This window comes from Salmo trutta, chromosome 5 (assembly GCF_901001165.1).
Source record: "Salmo trutta chromosome 5, fSalTru1.1, whole genome shotgun sequence".
Classification (NCBI taxonomy): domain Eukaryota; kingdom Metazoa; phylum Chordata; class Actinopteri; order Salmoniformes; family Salmonidae; genus Salmo; species Salmo trutta.
In genome coordinates, this window is record NC_042961.1 from 19,196,633 (window position 1) to 19,212,781 (window position 16,149).

At 41.5% G+C, this 16,149-nt stretch overlaps 1 protein-coding gene across 1 annotated transcript in view; it reads left to right on the forward strand.

Moving 5' to 3' along the window:
• Window positions 1-16,149, forward strand: part of rin2a (Ras and Rab interactor 2a) — a 67,722-nt gene that overhangs the window by 16,341 nt on the left and 35,232 nt on the right. Inside the window, exon 2 of the mRNA XM_029752798.1 lies at window positions 4,210-4,306. Within this exon, the coding sequence (XP_029608658.1) occupies window positions 4,247-4,306 (60 nt within the window). The 5' untranslated portion in view covers window positions 4,210-4,246. The remainder of the gene's footprint in view (window positions 1-4,209; window positions 4,307-16,149) is intronic.

Sequence of the window (16,149 nt, forward strand, 5' to 3'; positions counted from 1 at the left end):
GAACCCCAAATCAATGTAGTTCTCATCATATTTGCACCTCTTTGATGTCCAACGTCCCTGTCTGTTGTTCAGTGCTTTCCCGGGTAAGGGGGCAGTAGCTCTTCGGCTGCATCAGATTCACAACTGTCAGTGTCCATGCTAGCTGAGCTAACAACAAATGTAGAATTACTGATGCTAGCTTTTGGATGTGCTCGTGGAAGCAGAACAACTTGTGTCGTCGACAGGTGCAGGTGTAGTAGTGCTGGTAATGGCAGTACTATCAGCAGAGCTGGTATGTGTCTCTATGGCCTTACTAAATGGACTGTTTTGAAAATGTGAATTTCATTTTTTTTTATTACAATTTTTTGGTATTTAAAAAAAACATGTGAATCGCATTTTTTATTTGGTGTACCCCAGTTTGGGAATGCCTGCTATAGACAATTGGGCTGATGAATGGTGGTACAATGCTAAACAGTATAATTGTGATATGCTTCATACACTCTTGATGAGACAAGTGAAAGGACATAGTTTGCTCTAGTAATAGTATGCATGTTGCTCTGTAGATTATTGGCATCAGCTACAGTGAAAACATGACGAAATAGAAGGGTACAACCAGTTTTGAACAAGATTTGGAGAGCCACAGCCCTGTGTGCCTCCATGTACATGCATCCACAACAGAAGCAGAAGATTATTGAAAAGTCATGATTATAGTGGGAGGGCCATGGAGCAGTACCATTTCCATAGCACTGAAGCTCATAGATGCTTTCGCAATTCTAGGCTCACAGAGCAGCCCTGCAGTGGCTCTGTTAAAATGAATGCATCCTGTGGGTTGAGCAGGACAAGATGATTACTGCCAACGCAGCCACTCAGCACCCAGATTAGCCCCAAGGCTACACATGCCTGGGAGTTTTGCTTCGGTTGTGGATTCTTTGGAAAATAAACACATATTTCTATTGCCATGCGATCCATAGTCATCAGCTAAAAAACACAGTAACCATAACAAAAGACTGTACCGTGCACCATTCCCCTAAAATCACAGTACGTCTGAGCAAAAGATAGTAGATCACAGGGAACGCTATAACAAAGCTTTGCAAAAGACCACAGATCAATGAATTCTTAAAACAATGTGCAGGACTGCTGCCGTCCTTTAAGTCTCACCAATCTAATGAGTAGGTAGCTGGTAATCGAGAGAGGAGAAAAATAATCAGAAAGTACAAGGTTTTCCCTGAAATATTCCAGAAAACACAGGCAGACAGATCAAGCTCGCCTTGAAGAGTTGTCATGTTGAGATGTTGAGAGGGCACACAATATTACTGTTGAGCTTTGTTGAAGTCATAGTATAACTTGAGGTAAGGAATTTAAGAAGTGTGCTAAGACTGGCAGTTAATTACTTAGCTCATCATTTCCCCCCCCCTCTCCGATAGAGAATAGCAGGTTCTTTGTGTTCAAATCTTCCTGAATATTATTTAGAAGTAGAACTAGTCCTTGGATCTTGGAGGGATAGTTCAGATTGTCTGCTCCTCTAAATACAGTCCACAGTCTCAGATGTGTCATGTCTTATACTGTGTGCTGGCCAGTGGTGGGAGTTTACTCGCTCACAATTGGTTAACCACAATACTTATCAAAGCTTGTCCGCTCAGAGGAAGTGCAGATTTATGACAAGGCTGCCCTCTCACATAGAGAAGGGACATAAAGATACTGCAATTTTCCAGCCCTACCTTAACATTAGCATATGAATGGCTTGTTTTGTCTTTTCAGACCGCATATTCCACCCATTTATTACTATTACTACTACTACTACTAAATGAGTACCTTTTGCGTCCCTTTGATATTTTAGGTAGAAATTGTGCACAAATATTTCATTTTAAAAGCCTGTTATATTAAATGAAGTGCCCTTTTAATAAAGGCAAAATTCAATAAATCAAATCTATAATATGAATAAAAACTTGCTAAAGTGCCTAAATTCAGCATTCCTTCATTTTAACATTTCTCCCAAGTTTTCACCATCATTGTAAAGCCCTAGTTATTTTGTTGCTATGAAAAGTAATTCCTGAAGATTGATTTATTTAATGTGATTTAGTGATGTCATTTTAAGGTAAAAAAAAAATCAAATACAACCTGTCCCTCATTTTAAGGTCAACCCTGTTACGTGAACTGAACTATTTTTAATATGGTGAAACTATTCCTTAAAAAAAAATCCTTAAATCAACATTGAACATCTAAGAAAAGAGCTGGTTCTACTCTTTGGCCATTTTCTGGTGTTTTGTGGTGGAAAACTGAGCAGGTCGAGAATAACAAGTCAACCCTGTTACCCTTAGACAGGCTAGAAATATTTTAACAATACATTTAAAAAAAAAAGTTTGCGTTCAATTATCCCTCCATGTTGCACATAACACGCTTCCATTCCCCCTGTGACAAGGGGATTTATGTCGGATTTATGGCCGAATGTAAAAGTTGTGAAATCAACGTTTTTTTCCAGCAAGTTACACTACTCGAACTTGTAGTAGGCCTAGAAAGACACCTGGGCAGAGTTTGGTTGAATATACTGTATCCCTGAATCAGAAACTGCCAAGGGTGAAAGGCAGCTAATTGTTGGAACGAGCCGGCATTTTTTGCCTTTCGAGCAAAGGGTTTGTTTTGATGGATATAGTGCTCAGTACTTGCACTCAAATCATAAAAAGGAAAAAACAAGAAGCCTGAGATGCAAAAACAATAGAGCTGCAAGTGTAACCTTCTGGTTCTTACTCCTAACCAAGGCAACCAATCAGCAGGCACGAACATGATGGTATTGGAGCTCATGTAATTATTTTCTTCTGCGATGATGCACAACGATACAGGGCTCGATATTAATGCATGTCCGCTTGCCCGGGACAAGTAAAACATGTAAAGTAAAATAATCACACGTTACAATATCAAACAGTTACACTCAAATCAGAATTGGATCATGTCCTATGGATGTGATGTATTGCTGTTCTCCAAATTTCTGCAGAGCGCATCGAGGAGGACTATAGGCTATTGCATCGACAGGCAGGAACAGTCTTCCAATCATCGCCAGTTGCGAGCTTTTGAGATCACGTTATACATTATTGCACACAGTGAGTGCATGCAACTTATTATGACTTGTTAAGCACATTTTTACTCCTGAACTTATTTAGGCTTGCCTTACAAAGGGGTTGAATACGTATTGACTCGACATTTAAGTGTAAAAAAATTAAATAAAAATGTATAACATAATTCCACTTTCACATTATGGGGTATTGTGTGTAGACATTTTTTCCCCCCTCAATTTAATCCTTTTTAAATTCATGCTGTAACATGTCAAAATGTGGAAAAAGTCTAGAGGTGTGAATACTATCAGAAGGTACTGTATGTGATCGTATCCAAATGTAATCAAGGTTTGAAAAAATTCTGTTTTTGTCAAATGCTATATCTGGAAAAATCGGCTCATTACTGAATGTAATTGGGGACTAGACAGTACTGGAGGGCAGACACTAGCCTAACTGGATTTAAAATGTCACGACAGGCCTGATGGAAACAGCAAACTTACGGTAAACATTCCAAATGTCGACAAAACAAAATACGCTAGGGTGCGATCATTGTGTCGTTAAAATAAATCATGTGAGAAATTGCAATAGAAATATTGATATAATAACCATCATATGGAAGTAAAGTTGGAGTCACGCGATGACATGTTGTGTGGTCCTCCCACTACGACTCGGGGAAAACGTGCAGTTTGTTAGGTTACAGATGAAATACGTTATGATGATCTTCACTGGGTGGTGAAAGTGCACGATGATGAGCTTGATGCTACTTTCCAATAAATATCGAGGGTCTTATGCTGGTGACATGATGATTGATGCTTGACTGTCGTTTGACAATTAAAAATAATCTCGGTCTTTTGTCCTTACACTCATCATGTGGGGTATAACCGCACTGCATCTGTGAGCTGTTGGCTAGATAGGGCACACTCGCTACTTAACGCAACATTTTTACAGACAAAACCACCAGTAGAGTTGAAATTGCGACGAAAACCTATGTTTAAACTTGTATTTTTTTAAGTTATCTTTATATGCACTACGTCATCACGTGCATCCTTTTATCCGCAACACGTCAGTTTGATGTAAACACCCCGCTGGTGGGAAAATGTGCAGATTTTAAATTATTTGAATGAAAATCTGTTGTCAATTGTATGGAAACAAACCCAGCTAATGACATTTTTCTTCCCCACAGAAACAAACACAGGCACGACGAAGGACAGGAGGATAGCATGTCAACAAGCACACTCATCCAACCCAGCCTGAGGGAGAAGAAAGGGAGCTTCTTCAAGGTATGGAGGGAGAGAAGATAAACAAAGAAGGTTAGGAGGGGGGGGGGGGGGGTGGTAGATAGGAGGCGCCTTCCTGAAACTCCTTGTGGTTTGTTTTTGTTCTGTCCTTTAATGGCCTGTTCTAGTTGTGTTTTGTCAAGTTACTCAGTTGATACTTATTTGAGAGGAAGTTTGGGTTAGTTATGTTAACATTAATCAGTCCCCATGTTCTTTCTTTTTCTCCTCTCAATGTCCATGTATCAGATGTATAAATACCCTCCATCTGAAATGTGACGTCATAGGCTGAAGTGATTTAGTTGTAGTTTAGCACGCCTTACCATAGAGTCACGAACCCACAGCTCAGAGACTAATCTCTGTAGTAATGACATCTACCACATCTAAGCTGTGAACTCAGCGAGAAGCTCCTCTTTCAATAAATCTGGTGGTTATGTGCTGGGAACTTGCTGGGACTTTAGCTAGTGAGTCTCTTCATCCTAAAACTGCTTCTGGAGGTCAAAGGCCTCAAGGACTCATATCCCCAGCCAGGCATATATTATGGCTGAGTTAACTGTGTAAACCTTGCTATCTCACTCGGGGGAGAAAGAGTAATTATAGACCTACACACGGCACCACCACACCCCTTAGTGCTGTGAAAAGGGGTAGAAGATCTACTGATTCCAATAAACACTCGATAGATCTTCACTCTGAATGTGAGAGTAATAGGGTTACTCTCTTTTGAACTGTCTTTCCATAGAACACACCCACTCTATTTTTATACCATTCATTTCATATAGTAAATCAAAGGCTTCCATGGGGTTGTGGCGTTCAATAGGAAATACAGTAAGGCTGCTGTAACAGCCTATCGTACATGTGATTTTTTTAGCAGGGGAGGAGGGTAGAAGGGAAAGGGGATGAGAGGTAAATGACAGAGAAAGAAAGTGGAGATAACTAGAATTGCCCTAGCCAGACATATTAGCCTACTTAAGGCATCTGCATGCTAGGTTTGGTTTGCTCCTAGCAGACCTCGGCTAGGCGAAGTGAACATCTGTGCCTCGAATACTCCCTTAAAGAAAAACGTGAAAAAGCGGCAAAAGTACTTGTCGCTCGAGACACCGTAGCCAGTATACATTTCCTCAAAAATAATCTGAGTTAATCTAAAACAACTAAAGAAATCACATTTTTCCAAGGATGTCTTAGTGTTTGATGCAGTATTTATCAAGAGAGAAAATGTGCATGAAAACCAGTCGTCTCTTGTTGAATGACGACAAACACTTAATGGAAGAATCCATACTGTTGACAAATCAGACGAAGGGGCGTAGACTTCAGCTACAGGACTTCGGCTACCCTCAGGAAAAAACGTAAAAAACGCTTGCCGAAAGACCAAAATGTTGTCATAATATATGTAAGAACTGTTTCAGACAAGAAGCATGGGGACACCTTTAATCATTGCTTTGAACTGCTGAATGCTCAGTATTTGTGGCTGTTACGAAACCAATAACTAGCCTGCTAAAATTGTTGCACTCGCTAGGGGTCTTAGACCTAGTTAGCTGGTCTGTAACCTGATGTAAGATGGGTATTTATGTGAGAAATCAGCAGAATGCACCTAGGTGTTGAATGTTAATGTGCACCAGGGAGAGCGCAAACTTACTTTTGTCCAGTGTCAGCTACACTATATATACAAAAGTATGCGGACACCCCTTTAAATTAGTGGATTCGGCTATTCCAGCTGACAGGTGTATAAAATTGAGGACACCGCCTTGCAATCTCCATAGACAAACATTGGCAGTAGAATGACCTTAATGAAGAGATCAGTGACTTTCAACGTGGCATCGTCATAGGATGCCACCTTTCTAACAAATCAGTTCGTCAGATTTCTGCCCTGCTAGAGCTGCCGTGCTCAACTGTAAGTGCTGTTATTGTGACGTGGAAACGTCTAGGAGCAACAATGGCTCAGCCGCAAAGTGGTAGGTCACATTGCAAAGTGGTAGGCCACACAAGCTCACAGAACGGGACCGCTGAGTGCTTACAAAATTGTATGTCGTCGGTTTGAACACTCACTGCCGAGCAGGAGCTACCTCTGGAAGCAACATGAACTGTTTGTCGGGAGCTTCATGAAATGGGTTTCCATGGCCGAGCAGGAGCCTAAGATCACCATGCGCAATGCCAAGCGCCGGCTGGAGTGGTGTAAAGCTTGCCAACATTGTACTCTGGAGCAGTGGAAACGAGTTCTCTGGAGTGATAAATCACGCTTCACCATCAGTCAGTCCGACAGACAAATCTGGGTTTGGCGGATGCCAGGAGAACGCTACCTTCCCCGAATACATAGTGCCTACTGTAAAGTTTGGTGGAGGAGGAATAATGGTCTGGGACTGTTTTTCATGGTTCATAGTTTCAGTTTTATTTTAATTTGAGTTCACCTTTATTTAACCAGGTAGGCTAGTTGAGAACAAGTTCTCATTTACAACTGCGACCTGGCCAAGATAAAGCAAAGCGGTGTGACAAAAACAGAGTTACACATGGGATAAACAAACGTACAGTCAATAACACAATAGAGAAATATATATATATATATACAGTGTGTGCAAATGTAGTAAGATTAGGAAGGTAAGGTAATAAATAGTCCATAGTGGCGAAATAATTACAATTTAGCATTAACACTTGAGTGATAGATGTGCAGATGATGATGTGCAAGTAGAGATACTGGGGTGAAAAAGAGCAAAAAAAAAGAACAATATGGGGATGAGGTAGTTGGGTGGGCTATTTACAGATGGGCTGTGTACAGGTGCCGTGATCGCTTATAGTTAGTGAGGGAGATATGTCTCCAGCTTCAGTGACTTTTGCAGTTCGTTCCAGTCATTGGCAGCAGAGAACTGGAAGGAAAGGTGGCCAAAGGAGGTGTTGGCTTTGGGGATGACCAATGAAATATACCTGCTATGACTGGGTGGTGCTATGGTAACCAGTGGGGCTTTACCTAGCATAGACTTATAGATGACCTGGATCCAATGGGTTTGGCGCTGGATATGTAGCGAGGGCCAGCCATCAAAAGCATACAGGTCGCAGTGGTGGGTAGTATATGGAGATTTAGTGACAAAACGGATGGCACTGTGATAGACTACATCCAATTTGCTGAGTAGATTGTTGGAGGCTATTTTTTAAATGACTTCGCCGAAGTCAAGGATTGGTAGGATAGTCCGTTTTATGTGGGTATGTTTTGCAGCATGAGTGAAGGCGGCTTTGTTGCGAAATTGAATTTTGGGTTGGAGATGCTTAATGTGAGTTTGGAAGGAGAGTTTACAGTCTAACCAGATACCTAAGAATATGTGGACAACTACAAATACCAAGTCAGAACCGTCCAGAGTAGTGATGTTAGTCGGGTGGGTGCGGGCAGCGATCGGTTGATGAGCATACATTTAGTTTTACTAGCATTTAAGAGCAGTTGGAGGCCACGGAGGAAGTGTTGTATGGCATTGAAGCTTGTCTGGAGGTTTGATTAGTGTCCAAAGAAGGGCCAGATGTATACAGAATGGTGTCGTCTGCGTAGAGGTGGATCAGAGAATCACCAGCAGCAAGAGCAACATCATTGATATATACAGAGAAAAGAGTCGGCCCGAGAATTTAACCCTGTGCCACCCCCATAGAGACTGCCAGAGGTCCGGACAACAGGCCCTCCGATTTGACACACTGAACTCTATCTCAGAAGTCGTTGGTGAACCAGGCAAGGCAGTCATTTGAGAAACCAAGGCTATTGAGTCTGCCGATAAGAATGTGGTGATTGACAGAGTCAAAAGCCTTGGCCAGGTTGATGAAGACGGCTGCACAGTACTGTCTTTTATCGATGGCGCTTATGATATCGTTTAGGACCTTGAGTGTGGCTGAGGTGCACCCATGACCAGCTCAGAAACCAGATTGCATAGCGGAGAAGGTATGGTGGGATTCGAAATGGTCGTTGATCTGTTTGTTAACCTGGGCCGTATCATAACCGGCCGAGATCGGGAGTCCCATAGGGCAGCGCACAATTGGCCCAGCGGGTTAGGGGAGGGTTTGGCCGGGGGGGGGCTTTACTTGGCTCATAGTGCTCTAGCTACTCCTGTGGCGGGCTGGGCGTTTGTAGGCTGACTTTGTTCGTCAGGTGAACTGTGTTTCCTCCGGCACATTGGTGCGGCTGGCTTCCGGGTTAAGCGAGCGGGTGCTAAGAAGCGCGATTTGGCTGGTCATGTTTCGGAGAACACATGACTCGACCTTCACCTCCCGAGTGCGCTGGGGAGTTGCAGCAATGAAACAAAATCGAAAAAGGGGGTAAATAAAAAAAGTAAATAAAAGAAACCAACACTCGATCCCTCTGTCAAAAACTATAGACTGGAATCCCTCCTTTTCTTTCCAAAACACTTGAACGTGCCGTCTCTGAACAACTATCTAGTTCTCTCTCAGAATGATCTTCATGACCCTAATAAGTCAGGCTTCAAGACGGGTCAGTCAACTGAGACTGCTCTCTGTGTCACGGAGGATCTCCGCTCTGCCAAAGCTGACTCTCTCCTCTGTTCTCATCTTCATAGATTTATCCCTCTCCTCTTTTCTCTATACACCAAGTCACTCGGCTCTGTCATATTCTCTCATGGTCTTTCCAATCATTGCTATGTAGATGACGCTCAACTACTTTTTTCCTTCGCCCCTTCTGACACCCAGGGGGCGACACGCATCTCAGCTTGGATGTCGACCCACCACCTCAAGCTCAACCTCGACAAGACGGAGATGCTCTTCTTCCCGGGGAAGGCCTGCCTGCTCATGACCTCTCCATCACAGTCGACAACTCCAATGTGTCCCCCTGCCAGAGAGCAAAGACTACTGCATCTGTTGGCTGGGGTCACCGCTTGTGCCATAAAATCCTGCAACGAACGTTGCAACCCGTCTAGTGTGCAACCTTTACCAGTTCTCCCATGTCAACCCACTACTCCGTACACTCCACTGGCTTCAGTCTAAACCCACTACAAGATCATGGTGCTTACCTACGGTGCAGCAATGTGAACTGCCCCTCCCTACATTTAGGCAATGCTCAAACCCTACATCCCAACCTGAGCACTCCATTCTGCCACCTCTGGAACTGTTGGCCATCCCACCCTTATGGGAAGTCAGCTCCTGCTCAGCCGAGTCAAAGCTCTTCTCTGTCCAGGCACCTCAGTTTTGGAACCAGCTTCCCCTTGATGCTACGACGAGTCCCTGCCCATGTTCCGAAAACATCTGAAAACCTACCTCTTCAAAGAGTGTCTTTAAATAAGACATATGTTTCACCCCCCCACCCCCAAAAAATGTATTTAAAAAATAATAAATAACCTTGCACTTGTCTTTTTGTACTGTCACTGACTTTGCTGTACTTACTACAACAGTGATATAAGTGGTTGTTTCACCAAGCTATCTTAAGATGAATGCACTAACTGTAAATCGCTCTGGATAAGTGCATCCTGCTAAATGATTAAAATGTAATAGAGAGGAGGATGAAAAAGAAAGTGGGAAAAAAAGGGAAGTGTCACTAGGTCTACTCCAGACTGAAATTCCAGGAATCTGTCTGACTTCAACCTGAGGCTTATCAGTCCAGTCATAAATCAGTTCCTGTTCATGTGGCTTACCATACCAAGAGAAAGATGAAAGGCTATATACTGTATACTTTGGACAGTGAAGCTAAAATCTTAATTTTGGCTCTGTACTCCAGCATTTTGGTTATAAGATCAAATGATTACTATAAGGTGATAGGACAGAATGTCACTTTATTTGAGGGTATTTTCATACAGATCTGTTTGAAGAAATCATAAGTATTTGGACAAATTCACTTAGTGTATTCAATTAGTCTAAAGTTTAGTATTTTGTTTCATATCCCTTGCATGTAATGACTGCATCAAGGTTGTGAGTCATTGGGTTCATTTAAAAAAATATATATTTACCTTTTTATTTAACTAGGGAAGTTAAAAAATTCTTATTGTCAATGACGGCCTAGGAACAGTTCTGCCCACGACAGATTTTTACCTTGTCAGCTCAGGGATTCGATTTTGCAACTTTTCGGTTACTAGTCCAACACTAACCACTAGGCTACCTGCCGCCCAGTTTGTCTTGCCCAATGTCAGGTGTAATTTTGTATTGAAAAAATTGTAAGTGAGAATAGAAGATGTTTGAACTAGGGCTGTCAAACAATTTAAAATAATGAATCGTGATTAATCAAATGAATTTTGTTAGTTTTCGTGATTTAATCAACATTTTTGAATTTGCTAAAATTTGGTCCTAAAGAAAGATTTGTCCATTTAACAAGCAGTGCATTGCAGGGATGGAAACATAATTAATCTGTATCATAAACAAAATGCTCCCAATGTTTATGTAGGCCTACTCCACAGGAGGTTGGTGGCACCTTTTTACATTTTTATTTTTTTATTTTACCTTTATTTAACTAGGCAAGTCAGGTAAGAACAGATTCTTATTTTCAATGACGGCCTAGGAACATTGGGGAGAACGGGCTCATGGTAATGGCTGGAATGGTATCAAATACATAAAACACATGGTTGCCATGTGTTTGACGTCATTCCATTTGCTCCGTTCCAGCCATTATTATGAGCACTTCTCCCCTCAGCAGCCACCTGTGGCCTACTTCCTGTTATCAATGTTCTTGAAGGTTAACACTTGCACACACACGGCCGTAGCTACATATGAGGACCCAGAGGTCGGGACTTCGGAAATAAAACACATTTGTGTTTTTTTTTATTAAGGAACTCCGTTGGCGTCTCAACTTATTGTTGATCGTTAGAATAGTAGAATACACTGTGCAATTTCGAAACTTGGTTGTGTATCAGCAGTTTTCCTCTTATGTCACTCACTGACAGTCACTCAATTAGACAATGTCAGCTAAACATTTTTTTAGATTGGTAAATTAGTCTAGCCAGCTATTTAAACTTGTAGTAGTCATGGGCGAATTACCGACAGGGCATGTGCCCGGGGGCCCTAACTAACCCTGCGAGCCCGGTCGGTAATTCATGAGCGTTTACTCGGATGTCATATTAACATGGCATAAGTCATGGCGTATTGTGTAGAATTGCAGGAAATTAGCTTTTTAAAACTGCAAAAATGTCTCCCCACCCCAGGGCAAAATGTGTAGAATTGCAGGAAATTAGCAGTAAAACTGAAAAATAAATATTTCAAGCAAATGTATTTGTTCACCATTTGTTAATATCTTTTCTGCTAACTTTTCTGTACGTATTAAATTATAGTTTTTAATCCGGTGATGAGTTAATGTGAATTCATGTAGCAGCTAATAGGCTATGTGTTTGTAGATTGGTTGCTGTAGCTTCTTCATTCACGCCAGCCAATGTGATTTTTGCTTGTTTTTGAGATCTCCAAATAGCATTTTAACATTTTTAAATTGTATAGAAATGCAGTAAATGAGCTTCAACTTTATTATAATGTTATGGGTGGGGGGGAACCATTGTGGGAAATTAGAGCTATATTAAGAAGCATTCAGCCATGGCATAGTAAACAATCTTTTGGTTAGCTAGATAGCTAATGTTAGCTTAACTAGCTAGCTACTTGAGCACAAATGATGTTTTTGCTGTTCTCTAATGAAACGCCTGGGAACATGTTTATGGTTGAACTCTTAAGTTCTCCTTTAAAAATTGTTGCTCAAAGCTGCGCACATAGTGGATTTTTAAGACTGAAGGTGCTACATAACAGCAGCTGTCATCGAGTGCAGTGTGTGTGGTATAGGGTCCGTGCAGTAACATGCGTTTTAAGGTCAGTGCGGTGAAGAAATAGAGATGCGATTTAATGGAGTCAAAAATATTTACAGCATTAAAAATGTAACACAATGCGTTTTTAGTTTAACTTTGACAGCCCTAGTTTGAACACATACATTCACTTGGATGCTGCTATGATTATGAAAAACCCTGAATAATGGCAACGTGATACCCCCAAAAATGCTAACCTTCCCTGGTAATGGTTAGAGGTTAGCATCTGTTGTTGTAGCCTATGTAACTTTTATTAATTGTCTTAATCATTGCAGCATCAGGATGAATTTAGAAGTGTTCAGAAACATTGTCTCTGCTCTGTTAGAATGAAAATTACTCCAGGCACCATTCATAAGACATGTCCCATAAACATCCCAAAACAAACAGCAAATGCACCCAACAAGCCGCAAGTTTGTTGTCATTGGGTACAAGCAATATGGGATCAAATACTAACCTTACGCCGCAACATTTTCAAATCATAGGTCTCACACCTCATGTAGCACGCCTCATAAGGTTTGTATCACAACTAAAGTGGCCAAATAACTTCTTAAAATTAAACACATTAATCCACTTTACAACGGGTGTAGAGCCTAACTGGCATACAGTGGGGGAAAAAAGTATTTGATCCCCTGCTGATTTTGTACGTTTGCCCACTTACAAAGAAATGATCAGTCTATAATTTTAATAGTAGGTTTATTTGAACAGTGAGAGACAGAATAACAACAAAAAAATCAAGAAAAACGCATGGCAAAATTTTTATTAAATGATTTGCATTTTAATGAGGGAAATAAGTATTTGACCCCTCTGCAAAACATGACTTAGTACTTGGTGGCAAAACCCTTGTTGGCAATCAGAGGTCAGACGTTTCTTGTAGTTGGCCACCAGGTTTGCACACATCTCAGGAGGGATTTTGTCCCACTCCTCTTTGAAGATCTTCTCCAAGTCATTAAGGTTTCGAGGCTGATGTTTGGCAACTCGAACCTTCAGCTCCCTCCAGGAGGTTCTCGCCCAAGATTTGACGGTACATGGCCCCGTCCATCGTCCCTTTGATGCGGTGAAGTTGTCCTGTCCCCTTAGCAGAAAAACACCCCGAAAGCATAATGTTTCCGCCTCCATGTTTGACGGTGGAGATGGTGTTCTTGGGGTCATAGGCAGCATTCCTCCTCCTCCAAACACGGCGAGTTGAGTTGATGTCAAAGAGCTCCATTTTGGTCTCATCTGACCACAACACTTTCACCAGTTGTCCTCTGAGTCATTCAGATGTTCATTGGCAAACTTCAGACGGGCATGCATATGTATTCTTGAGCAGGGGGACCTTGCGGGCGCTGCAGGATTTCAGTCCTTCACGGCGTAGTGTGTTACCAGTTGTTTTCTTGGTGACTATGGTCCCAGCTGCCTTGAGATCATTGACAAGATCCTCCCGTGTAGTTCTGGGCTGATTCCTCACCATTCTCATGATCCTTGTAACTCCACGAGGTGAGATCTTGCATGGAGCCCCAGGCCGAGGGATATTGACAGTTCTTTTGTGTTTCTTCCATTTGCGAGTAATCACACCAAATGTTGTCACCTTCTCACCAAGCTGCTTGGCGATGGTCTTGTAGCCCATTCCAGCCTTGTGTAGGTCTACAATCTTGTCCCTGACATCCTTGGAGAGCTCTTTGGTCTTGGCCATGGTGGAGAGTTTGGAATCTGATTGATTGATTGCTTCTGTGGACAGGTGCCTTTTTACAGGTAACAAGCTGCGGTTAGGAGCACTCCCTTTAAGAGTGTGCTCCTAATCTCAGCTCGTTACCTGTATAAAAGACACCTGGGAGCCAGAAATCTTTCTGATTGAGAGGGGGTCAAATACTTATTTCCCTCATTTTTAAAATGCAAATCAATTTAACATTTTTGACATGCGTTTTTCTGGATATTTTTGTTGTTATTCTGTCTCTCACTGTTCAAATAAACCTACCATTAAAATTATAGACCGATCCTTTCTTTATCAGTGGGCAAACGTACAAAATCAGCAGGGAATCAAATACTTTCCCCCCCCACTGTACATATGCAGCGTGTGAGTTTCAATTTTGGGGAAGATAATTTACCATAAAAATACTCCTTTATAATAAAATCATTACGTGCATAATCGCATTTGTGGTCACTTTGGAGCGTGGTGTTTTTCTGCTAATGAAACATTTGTGATTATAGCCTACTTCTGTGTGCGCATTGCTGCGCTTATAATGTGAAGAAATAGCGTAATAGTTTATCAACATTATAAGCTAAATGTTCTCATCTTTGCGTCAGACTCATTGCTTAAAACAGGTTTTTTAATGCTAGTGGTTGTATTAATTTGGTATCTATCGCGTCCCACAGCTGTCGCAGACTGTTTGGAATATTTATTTCTGGCACAGAAGAGAATAGGTCAACTTTTGTACTAAGGGGATAGTAGATTGACACAGGCTGGAGCTTTTGCTGTTCATTAGGCCTACTCGTCTTGTCGGCTGAGAAAAAGTCAATGTGGACAGTTCTTCCACTATCTTCAATATGCGCCTCGCGCAGTTGCTTCCCGATGTGTCGGTCTTCACTTGTAGCCTGTGAGAAAGACCCATGTGAGTTAGAAGTGCGTCGGCACACAGCCAGGAGAAGGGAATTATAATTATTATATTCAGCCCAAGGGCACGACGTCCACTGGCCGCAAAAGGCATTGTTATTTTAGGGAGCATTACAACCACACACAGGGGATGCAGCCGGGAAATTTGAGGCATTATCAAGTGCTTGTCAAATTGTGAATAAGAGACTGATGAAGTGTGTACAGCCTTTCATGCAACTTTTTTCAAATCATCGTTAGTTGCATCATGCAGCTTTAGAATGTATTAAAACTCAGAACATATAGTCCAACATTTGTATCACAACTAAAGCTACATAAATAACTCTAAATTAAGCATATAGGGTACCTGTTTCTTTGTTAACCGCTCAACACAGAATAGCCGCATGTGCGCGCTCCCTCAAATCGTTAGGAGAAAATATCATTTCTATTTCATTCAGCTATTTAATTTTATTCTTCATACTATAAAATAATGCCACTGAATTCTAAGAAAATCTTGTCTGCTAAAGGAACTAGTGTAGCTCACAGCCATATGACATAGCCAGATCAGTGTGTGCTATTCTGTTCTTCTGAAATAGACTACATTTTCTTCATAACATGTTTCTTTAAACGTGTCTAAAATAAATAATGGATTTATTGTGTAGGATATATTACTTGGATTTATTAGACTTTAAAAAATGTAGATGTTCCATAGGTCTGCATCAGTAGCTTGTAGGCTATGCGTCGAAGCTAGGAGATGCTAAATGTGTTTGTTTATTACTGGTCAATTACCCTGAGACCGGCAGTTATTTGCTTGACAATCACCGGCTGACAAAATGGCATGACCGCTTCAGCCCTAGGTAGGGATGTAACACATTTTTTTTTTTTAATCTTAACGTTTAAATCATTTTTTTTAATTATAAATTAAATGATGTGAATTCACAATGCAGATACGGTCCTGGTGATGACCGTGAGGTTGCAGTGCAGTTCCATTTATCACGGTCAAGGCTACCAGACGGTGCTTACCGACCTTACTGCTGTCCCCCACACACAATGCTGTTTTTAGATGCTGTTTTTAGGTACTTTGCTGTGTGCCTCTTCCATGTTCTCAGTGGTCAGTACATAGGACTACATGTCCCACTTCTCAGCAATGTGATGGCTCATTGCAATGATATGACAGCGTGTTCATAGATGTCCAACAATCTGTTAACGCCATGTAGTGGCTTCCTTTCCTCTTTACCATAACCACTGCCCAAGCCTGAAGCGGGGTTGTTTGGTACGCATACAGTCCACACTCAAGGTTTCCAAAAAGCCAAACATTCAATGTGATCCAGGGATATGGTGCAACAAAAATGTTTATTCTTCTTATATATAACAGGAAAATGATTATCCAATCAACTTAAAACATAGATTACTTGATATGGAAAATACACAATATGACATGACCATACAGACATACAGACAAAAAACTATACCGCTCCCACGTCTAGCAAGGACTCCTCCCCCGAAGGCCCAACTTCCTGCCTTTATCCTAACACACTTAC